The sequence below is a fragment of the Rutidosis leptorrhynchoides genome, chromosome 3 (assembly GCF_046630445.1).
Source record: "Rutidosis leptorrhynchoides isolate AG116_Rl617_1_P2 chromosome 3, CSIRO_AGI_Rlap_v1, whole genome shotgun sequence".
NCBI lineage: Eukaryota > Viridiplantae > Streptophyta > Magnoliopsida > Asterales > Asteraceae > Rutidosis > Rutidosis leptorrhynchoides.
The window spans coordinates 631,955,782-631,966,000 of NC_092335.1; the positions used below are offsets into that span (position 1 = coordinate 631,955,782).

At 33.8% G+C, this 10,219-nt stretch overlaps 2 protein-coding genes across 20 annotated transcripts; both read right to left on the reverse strand.

Moving 5' to 3' along the window:
• Nucleotides 1-1,910: 1,910 nt before the first annotated feature.
• On the reverse strand, nucleotides 1,911-3,253 carry LOC139899043 (uncharacterized protein At5g39865-like). The gene has a single exon (XM_071881846.1). It carries the CDS (start codon nucleotides 2,939-2,941, stop codon nucleotides 2,099-2,101), a length of 843 nt encoding a protein of 280 aa, XP_071737947.1. The 5' UTR covers nucleotides 2,942-3,253; the 3' UTR covers nucleotides 1,911-2,098.
• An 851-nt stretch (nucleotides 3,254-4,104) lies between these two features.
• LOC139899044 (uncharacterized) lies at nucleotides 4,105-8,539 on the reverse strand. Of its 19 annotated transcripts, none has more exons than XR_011777293.1 (10): nucleotides 8,168-8,539; nucleotides 7,884-7,985; nucleotides 7,673-7,714; nucleotides 7,259-7,329; nucleotides 6,952-6,997; nucleotides 5,809-6,526; nucleotides 5,571-5,650; nucleotides 4,883-5,088; nucleotides 4,533-4,642; nucleotides 4,105-4,418 (listed from the first exon to the last, which is right to left on the reverse strand). XR_011777293.1 is itself a non-coding variant. In XM_071881855.1 (9 exons), exons 3-5 carry the CDS (start codon nucleotides 7,712-7,714, stop codon nucleotides 6,092-6,094), a joined length of 375 nt encoding a protein of 124 aa, XP_071737956.1. In that variant the 5' UTR covers nucleotides 7,884-7,982; nucleotides 8,168-8,539; the 3' UTR covers nucleotides 4,105-4,418; nucleotides 4,533-4,642; nucleotides 4,883-5,088; nucleotides 5,571-5,650; nucleotides 5,809-6,091. The 19 variants fall into 19 exon arrangements, 9 of the variants coding, with proteins under 9 accessions (XP_071737956.1, XP_071737955.1, XP_071737957.1 ...); XR_011777289.1 differs by adding an exon at nucleotides 7,474-7,525 and having other exon boundaries at nucleotides 6,952-7,329; XR_011777290.1 differs by having other exon boundaries at nucleotides 6,952-7,329.
• Between the last annotated feature and the right edge of the window lie 1,680 nt (nucleotides 8,540-10,219).

Consider the following 10,219-nt stretch of genomic DNA (forward strand, 5'->3'; position numbering starts at 1 on the left):
TCACGTTATGAACAAATCAAATACTAAGGCAAAATCAAATCACGTTATGAACAAATCAAATACTAAGGCAAATTATTGAGCGACGAGAATAGAAGAAAAATAATAATCAATAGTTGATACATTGTGCTACGTCGTTTGTTTCTTTTTTTTCTTTTTTTCGAAAGACACCAGTTAAAGATCATACGGAATAGGTTTTTTTTTTTTTCATTTTTCATGTGTATGTGTTTTTCATCATTAAACTGCAAGTGTTTAACCTTCTCGATAGTTTGATAGGTATAGAAGTGGTCGATTCAATGGCTTTTTGTGAGGAAGCCACTGAGGAAAAAGTTAGATGAACGGTAAGTCCATATCCATCGGTCCGAGATGTTTTAGCACGCGATGTGTGAGAAGATAATATTGTCACTATGTGTAATTAGAAAAAAATGTCCGGTGTCACAGTTTTGGAAAGAGAAAAGTGGGTGGGTGAAGAGATGAAAGATACAAAGACAAAAATGCCCTCATGTGTCTGGTACATGTATGTGGTTAACAGATAAATTTAACGTTCGTCAGATGGCTGGACTATCTGCAAACAAAAATGCATACTTTTGAACTTAAAATGTTAAAATAAAAAAATCAAGTTTGAACTATCCGTATGTTTCTGAGCAAACCACGAGGACCATTCGTGTAATTTTGGTCAAGTTTAAACTTGTAAGTTATGATTGAGCTCCACTTGAAGCACGTTCTTAAAAATAGGTTGATTTATTTGAAAAATAACAATGTTTGGAGCGCGTAGAAGAGCCCGCCAAAAATTAATGGCATATACCAAGTGGATAAAACCGGTATTACGAACCGGCACATGGGTGTGTCACATGTACTTAATTTATTTAACCAGTATTTGACTGGTCTAACTTGAACTACACCCGAGGTCCCGAGCTTTATTACGATAATCTTTGGTTTTTACTACTAGTATACTTTTTCGTAAATTAATCTAGTCACGTGTTTAATTGTGATAAACAAATACCCTGCTAAAGTGTAACAGATTACATGTGCACCATGTTTTTCAGAGTTTCAACAATTTAATTATGAAAAAATGGTTTATGCTCAAAAAAGTTAGAAACATGTATCAAATATTCAAATGTCAAGTGAAAGATAAGTAAAAATAGCAATTTAAATGGAGATACATTATTACATTCAACTAGTCAGCCCAGTTACTCTTCGTAACTCTAGATTGAACTTTTTAATTATCATATCAATGTTATATCAGGGGTGTGTTTGGACGAAAGTAGCTGGAACTGGAACTTATAGCTGGAGCTGGAGCTTATGAGCAGGAGCTGGAGTTTATTTTTGAAGCTGGTAGCTGGAGCTTATTATTTTTTATAAATGTTTGGTGAACTAGCTAGAACTTATTTTTCAGTTCATAAGCTCTACTTTTTTTCATAAGCTACTACAAGTAGCTTATTTTTTCAGAGCTTATGATTTTCATAAGCTCTACTTTTTTTGTCTACCAAACGAAGCTTATGACTTGGAGCTTATTAAAATCATAAGCTCAAACTCCCATAAGCTTCCATAAGCTCCAATAAGCTACGCGCCAAACATACCCCAATACTAAAAATGAAAGTCAAGACTGAACACAATATCAGTATGACGTGACACAAACACACACATACGCAAGGACTAAGTGTCTTGATATGATCGGAGGGTTCGAACTTCGAAGACGGAGTGTAAGACGAGACCATGTTCATAAGGTGTTGAGAACATGCAGACCAATGTATAGGTAGTGGTCGAGAAACAATCAATCAAAACCCGAACAAGCCGAACTTGTCTATTGTACGTGCGATGACTCGAACTTGTCCATTATTGTACGTGCTACGACTTCTATCGTAAAGAATATAAACACTCAATTCGCATTCCAAAGCTGTTCAACATCGATGTGTCATGATAAGGAAAACAATCATTCATTTCATAAACGCTAAATTTTAAACCCTAACGAAAATATTTTGCATAAAATCGCAAAAGAAACGAAACAAATCCACTAAACTTCATAATATGCTCTCTAACAGTCACTAACAAAATAAAACCCTCTTTTACTAATACAGGATTATTCTTCATGTATTTCAAACTATTGACCCAAACAAGATGGACACCTAATCAAACCATTCTCACTGCACAGCGTACAACTCCTAAAGCCAGTTTTCTCTGAGTAACATTTATGGCTTCCATTACACTCATTACACAGGATAAACCTAATATCAGCACAAATCTGGCAACCGCTATTAGTTACCGCCGGTAAACCTTCAACATACTTCTTTAATTCGCCGGATTCATGAAGCTGCCGGACTTCTTCCGCACCTCCGATGTACCTACCGCCGATGAAAACCCTAGGTAAAGATATTTTCGTCTTTTCAATCTTAGCTTCACCGTTTTCAATCATGACGTCATGTAACTCATCTAGAAACTTCGAATCCATTGATAAATCACGTTCGTCGATTGAAACACGAAAACCGCGTAATATTGATTGAACTGTATGACACGCTTCGAACGTCGGCCGTACGACACGTAAGCTCGTGGTGTATACAACAATTCGTTTCTCCGCTCCCGGAATTGAAATTACGCGGTCAGATTTCGTCAATTTCTCCGCGGCGGCGGTTGATTCCGGTAGCGATTTCAGTGAGTTAGAATTCTGTTTTGTGAACGCACGTGTGATTTTGTTAGCGAGATGAACGCGGTGGAAGATCGAGAGTCGTCTAGCGGCGGCGGTGTTGTTGGCAGTAGCGGTGGTGGAGCAGGGAGACGGTGGATCTAGGGTTTTATGAAAACTCTTACTGATTTTTTCATCATCGGCGAATAGATGTTCAACATCTTTAAATGATGTATGATTGAAGTTGAGATTTGATGTTGATCTACGAATTGAACTGTCGATATGATCAATTTGACAGCTAGCTTTACGGCGGTGTATCCACATATCAGGCGAGATCTCGATTTTTGAAAATTAGGGCTAAATATTGGGAGAGAAATTGGGGATTTATTATATGGAGTTGAACTGGATGGATTTGATATTGATATGTATTGTAAAATGTAGGGCTAAATGTTGAATGTGGAGTTGGTGAAATTAAAATGGTCGTAGATGCAATGGTTTGTAATTAAGGATTTGATTTGATTGAATTTTTTTTTTTTCCTTTTTTTTGGATAAAAATGGTGGAATTGTATGTGTTTTTGATGGTGAAATGTTAATTTATAAGTGTGTGTGGTTAAATCATGATGGAAACTGAGGGCATGTGTTATGTATTGATTACGAATTCGACATTTTTTGCCCTTTTGGGAGCATAACTCAATTATTATGTGTTCGTGGAATTTGTGGAATTCGAATCTTTTCGACTAAATTTGTAATTTATATATTCAATTTTCAATAGTAATACTCCTCGATTTATAATTACGGAGTATAATATAAGTTTCAATTTCAATGCTTCGATCTGCATCTTTTTTACTCGTATCAAATCTTTTCTTCGATTCAACAATTCAATTTTTTACTATTCTTTTTTCACTATTAAAAATTAATTATTATTTATTTCTATAAATAAATAAGAGCAAAAAATAAAATTTATTTATTTATATCCTTAACATCCATGCACTTATGGCAAAAAGTTAGATAAAATATGAGTTGTAAAAATAAAGTAAACAAAATACAAATGATAATAATTGTGATTTTTAAACTGTGTATTTTTTATTCTTAAACAACAAAATACAATAAATTCAATTATAAACATCAAAATAAGGTTAAACAACATTGAGTTGTAGCTTATTTGGTAGTGGTATGTCTCTCTTAGCGAGAGGTGATGAGTTCGACTCCGCTAAACTGCAACATTACACTTAATGTTATTCCTGTCCCGAGGTATTCATACATGCCGCCTTTCGCTTAGTGCGAGGGCAGTAGGGAGGGGAGTTTTACCGGCCATGTCATCGGATAGGTTTTCTCGAGGACAGTAGTAGATGCAACTACGGGAGAAGCTATAACTCAATTAATTACTGACAAGTTTTAAAGTTTTGTCAAATATATCCTTAAATTAAATTTTTTTTATATGTTAATATATTGAGATTGTGCTATCCGTTAAAGATTAAAGATTTAAATAAAGATAAAGATATACTCGTATATGATATATAAAAACTTGTTAATACTTTGTTCGTGATGCCAAATAGTGTTGACTAGATTTTTGGTCCGCGCTTCGCAGCGGATTAGTATTAGTTTAACGCTACTATATGGTTACACATTTTTCGGCCTGAAAGTCATCGAAACCACATTATAAACCCTCGATATAATCAGGTAGATACAAAAGACCTGGCAACGTTGTTTGTTGCAACCATAATATGGTTCTACAAAATGTTGGTTATTGCTGGGCTAGTCTTTCTTTTTCTTTGACTTGTTCATACATGTTGAACACATACTGAAAACATTAGTATAAATAAACAATATAAGTCAAATAATCACTTTTAGGCCATAAACAAACTGTATATAAGGATAGTTATTAACATAAAAACACAAAGCATACCACACTTACCATTCTCTTGGAGTCTCACAGACTGGTAACAGGTGTATAAACTGATTTTCGATAACAGGAGATGGATGTAACAATTGTTCAGTCAGAACATGGTGGGTAGTGGATACAACCTACACTACACCAGAAAATTGAAGTCTCAGTTTACAAAGTATGGAATACCGATATTATGATACATAATATTTACCAAGCAAACAACAATGTAAACAGTATACAACATACAAGCATCAATTTTTTTTTACTTTGGTTAAAGTAGTTGGCCATACGTCGGATCACATAAAAATATACAAATGAAACTTCATATAATAAGAATTTTACTACAAAATCATTGAACTTGATAAACAGAGGCATACCATCGTTTGGAGATGGAACCATAACCCCTAAAGCGCTTCGAGGAACTAAAAACAGAAGCACACGTGTTTAGTAGCAGGCTAAATACGAAGAAACCATTCAAATTATTTGTTACGTATGAGAAAGATCAAATATTATGGTCTTTAGGATAGGATTTATGTGCATGTATTATTTCAAATACATCTCCTACAACTCCGTAATCGGCAACCTGCATTTTTAGAAAACATAAATAATATTGAGCAAATCCATAAGAACGAAAGGATCGTCTTATATAGAATGGACTTGACCATGACTTGAAAATTTGGTGTTGCGTCTTTGTTTACCGAAACAATGACATTAGAATCTCTCATAGTCGCTATGTGTTGAATAGCTTGAGAGACACCACAAGCCATATATAGTTCTGGGGCAACAATGCTGGCTGTTTGGCCAACCCAACCACTTACCGCTTCCCAACCGCCCATTTAGACACTTTTAGCTAACTAAATGGATTACAACCCAGAAGCATATAACTCAGCTGATGTTATGTTTTTTTAAATGGACTGTATCAATGGTGACGCCCATATTGACACCTGATATAATCCAGAAAAGCTCTCGTAACGAATACTTTTAACAATGTTAAGAAGCAAACAAACTGTTACCATATAGACGTATAATATTAAGATGCGAAGATCTAGGAGTATATACTTGTACCTTTAGAGTAAAGTTATGGCCCAGACTTTATGGATCCACATCCTTTTTTTCAACAAACTCATCATCCAAGACATTGCAAACTGAAAATTTCAATGCACTCTATAAATAATTAACAAACATGTTTATGTAACCTGACATATGTGATTTTATATCACAGAAATGATACAAATTAAGATGGGGATGTAGTTGACTGCAATGTAATACAAAATTTTAGAAAGGGCCTCTCTACAAATGATACCTGTGGTATGAATTTGTTGACGTGAAATATGGTGACTTGCGAATTTACATGGTTGTTACCGATTCAATGTATCGTAACATGCAAATTGACACCAATGGTAACAAAATATAAGGATTTAATAAAAATATTCTACTAAAGTTAAATATAGTCTGTCAAGAAACATGTGATGCAAATTATAATTAACTTATGCTAAATCATGGTAATGTCGAAAAACGTCAAGCATTAGTATCAGTATAGCATGTATGATAATATATACCCCTGGACGATATTGCATTCCATAAAATTATCTACTCGAATTTGCAACTGCAGTAATCCCTCCGTGTTCGTTTCCAACCACTGCTTTGAAACCGCTTGCCAACTTAACCACTCATCACCATGAGTCGATTAAGTTATTCAGTGCAAAGCACACTAAAATTCAAAATACTAAGTGTAATGTGTAAATTGCAAGTAATATTGTTACCGGAGACACATGTGACCGAACCTGTCGCCGAGGTGTCAACGTAGGTAGAAGCTGAAGTAGCCATCTCCATACCATCAACTGATGAACTGGAACAGCTGCAGTACGCTTGTGACGCCTTAAAATCTCCCTGGTTGCTATTTGGCTTGATGATACAGTACACGTGCCAAAAGAACGGTCGTCTTCCGCAATGTCACGCGACATGCAACCCCTTGTGCTAACAGCAAACACATTTCCAGTAGGACGCGCAGCTTGCCAAAGCTGTAATTGGACAAAAGTTGGAGGTTTCAATTCACGAACACAATACATGAGCAGCTAAAAAAAACCCAACAACTAAGTAAACAAATAAGAAAGAAATTTAACCCATCATTACAACAAATAAAAACTATTTTTGCTGGTCCGGGATTGTGATTAGGATTTGATCATAGTCACCATACCCCATCTAAAATAAAGCATACAATAAACGGTAATAGCAAGTGCCTACTAAAATGATATATTAGATCACTGATTGTAACACAAAATATTAACTAAAGCATGAACCTCAATTTACTAATGGCAAACTTTATGGGTAGTGTCATAGATATGTGAACATAAAAAAATAGATTCTCGTAATAAGATCATGTATAAATTTTTGCATTGGTAGAGATTTAAAAAGTAGAGTAAAACTAAATGGATCATATACTAACCGTAGCAAGGTACTCTTGAAGCAGTCATCTCAATAATAGCATGAATCTATAATCAGATTAGCCATTGTCACCAAGTGTTAAATATCTTGAAGCAGTCATCTCAATAATAGCATGAATCTATAATCATATTAGCCAGTATCTAACATATACTAATCTTAGCAAGGTACTCTTAAGTAAGATATTAACAGTTGATTCATCCACATGACATGCATTACATTTAGATATTAAATTAAATTAAATACATAAAACTCATAAACAATAACAAAGGTATAGTGAAATACGTATATGGAAATAGAAAATTACAAACCTTGTGACGAAATTGTATTGGTTCAAAATTGGTTTTGGTGGATATGATTCTTTAGACCGATGATAAGAAACCTATATGCAATTCGCTTCATTAAATATGAAGCACAAAAAGATCCAGATTCATCTACATATATGTAGATATTAATAAATACCACATAGCACATTGAGTTCAAAAATAAAGAGATGAATATAATTAGTCAAAGTAAATGGCATTACTAATCAATCACCCACGCCATGTGTTACATGACCATTTCTTCAAACACCTTGTCTTCATGTTTAGTTCCACAATATCAAAGAAACTCTTTTAGAACACGGTGACACAATCAGCTTATCCAAATACATCAAAACAAATAACACACATAAACTGCAATATTACAGTGTGCAAGAGCAATTATAGCCCAAATAAATGATTTACCTTGAACGCTACCGGAATATACTCTATCTCAAAGGCTTCCATCTGTTACAAAAAAGGTCTCAGATTTAGGAGAACCTTATTATCACAACAAAAAACCTTTATCTTAAAGAATTTCAAAAGATCATCAAAAAATTCTGCTTACGCATTTGGTAATTTGAGAAAACAAACCTAATTTCTAGAAATCTAACATTAATAATCGGAAAAACCTTACCTTAATTGACCCTCATTCAAACATCAGATGACGAAGAATCTTCATAAGGAAAAGCATATCGGTTTAAAGCAACGAAATTATCTTCAGTGAACAATCCACCTACTTTAGATTATGTAATAACGAAATCAGGTCGAATTGAAGGATTCGATTCAAAAGTTACAGCAAAAAAGTAAATCGACAAACACAAATATCATCAAACTTTCCAATTCAAAGTCAGGGCCAAATTGAACAGAATTCTGACAGAAAAAAGACAATTAAAAGTAACTTAATTTGATTCAACCTACTTTACGATTGTGGTGCTTGAGATCGAAATCTGTCCTTTAATCAAGATACGGCGGCATACGATGATAGTGGTTGCGATGTCGATGTTGACGGTGGTGGTGGCGGAGATGGTAAGGGAGATGGTGGCGGCGGAGACGCTTAGGGAGATGGTGGCGATGGGAAAGTCGCCAGAAACTTCTGGCATGAACCTTCAATGCAGTAGTTGAATAAAAAAAAATTACTGTTATACTGTAGATGGTACTGTTATAGCGTGCAAGGCTTTTACGTGAATTAGTATATAGGTAAATAAATATAGAGTTTTTCAATAATTTAAAATATTGTCATGATCATGTATATGCACACTATCTGGTCTTCTTAATATTTTCTTATCATGATCCTACTTACGACAAAGGGATAGGCTTAGCAAATAGAATTGGATTTGAAGTGTTGGGCCTTATTTATATTCGAAAAAAGCAAGTACTTACATATCCTTTTCAAAGTGGGAGTTGATTCGTACACCACCTCTTTTTTGTCATACACCACCACACTAAAATTATGGACCATGTTACCCTTATGAACCATTTACTATTCTTTAACTTAAATTAAATCTACGTCCAAAAGTTGGAACTCTTCCCTGCTTGCTCGGCACCTGCTTCTTATCTTCTTATTTCAAAATTTTGTCACCACTTTTCCAATCATTTAAATTAAAAACATATTCTAATCATGATAAAATAATAAACCTGAAATTGTTTCTCATGTTGCAAAAATGTGCCCAATTAGCGAAGATAATTGTCTGTACCCTAATCTGCTTCGAAGTTTTTCTTCGTACTTATATTTCATTTTGTATATATTTTTCAACATAAAATGTAAATTGGTAAAACACTTGACTATTTCAGTATTAATATTCTCTCATGGTTGAAATAGCTTATCCAATAGCTTTTTAGTGATTTAATCATCTTTTGATATAATTAATAATTCGTATAGTCCAACAACATGTACAACATATAAGTTTAAGAGTTCATCCTTTTCTAAAACCAATTGGTGATAGAGGGACTTCCTTTTACACTTATATGCATTCATTTATTTTGTCTCATGGCCGATGTGGGATAACTTCCCAACACGCCCCCTCACATCGAGGCGTGGAACGGTTGTAGAGATGGCGGCAAGAAGAAGGCCTAACTCAATCTCTTTGTAGCGACGGCGGCACACTCATGGGGGCCTGACTCGGACTCGCTTTGTAAAACCACTTACCTAAGCTCTGATACCATTTTTAGTAAGTATAAGTCGAACATTTTCATTCAAAAACTCGGTTCCTCCGTCACTTTGGAATATTTTGTAGTGACCTGAACTTTTGCATGTTTATATATATTAAATGAATTGGTTATTTACATGATTAAGTGTTTCCAACATGTTAAGCAATCAAACTTGTTAAGACTTGATTAATTGAAATAGGTTTCATATAGACATTTGACCACCCAAGTTGACCGGTAATTCACGAACGTTAAAACTTGTAAAAACTATATGATGACATATATATGGTTATATATATAGTTAACATGATTTTATTATAAGTAAGTATCTCATTAGGTATTTTAACAATGAGTTATATACATAAAAATGAGACTATTAAATTAAGAAACTCGAAAACGATATATATAACGATTATCGTTATAACAACGTCTTACTAAGTACATATGAATCATATTAAGATATTGATACACTTGGTTAATTATGTTAAATGATAAGTAAATATATCATTAAGTGTATTAATAATGAACTACATATGTAAAAATAAGACTACTAACTTAATGATTTCGAAACGAGACATATATGTAACGATTATCGTTGTAACGACATTTAACTGTATATATATCATAATAAGATATATTATATATCATAATATCATGATAATGTAGCAATTTAACATCTCTTTAGATATAATAAATAATGGGTTAATAACATTTAACAAGACCGTTAACCTAAAGGTTTCAAAACAACATATACATGTAACGACTAATGATGACTTAACGACTCAGTTAAAATGTATTTACATGTAGTGTTTTAATATGTATTCA

What these genes read in the sequence shown, in the direction of transcription:
- LOC139899043 (XM_071881846.1), bottom strand. Translation starts at nt 2,941, where the DNA reads ATGTGGATACACCGCCGTAAAGCTAGCTGTCAAATTGATCATATCGAC.
- LOC139899044 (XM_071881850.1), bottom strand. Translation starts at nt 6,574, where the DNA reads ATGTATTGTGTTCGTGAATTGAAACCTCCAACTTTTGTCCAATTACAG. An exon ending in TTCGGTCACATGTGTCTCCG is followed by an intron (nt 6,167 to 6,268) that starts GTAACAATATTA and finishes TGAGTGGTTAAG; the next exon opens with TTGGCAAGCGGTTTCAAAGC.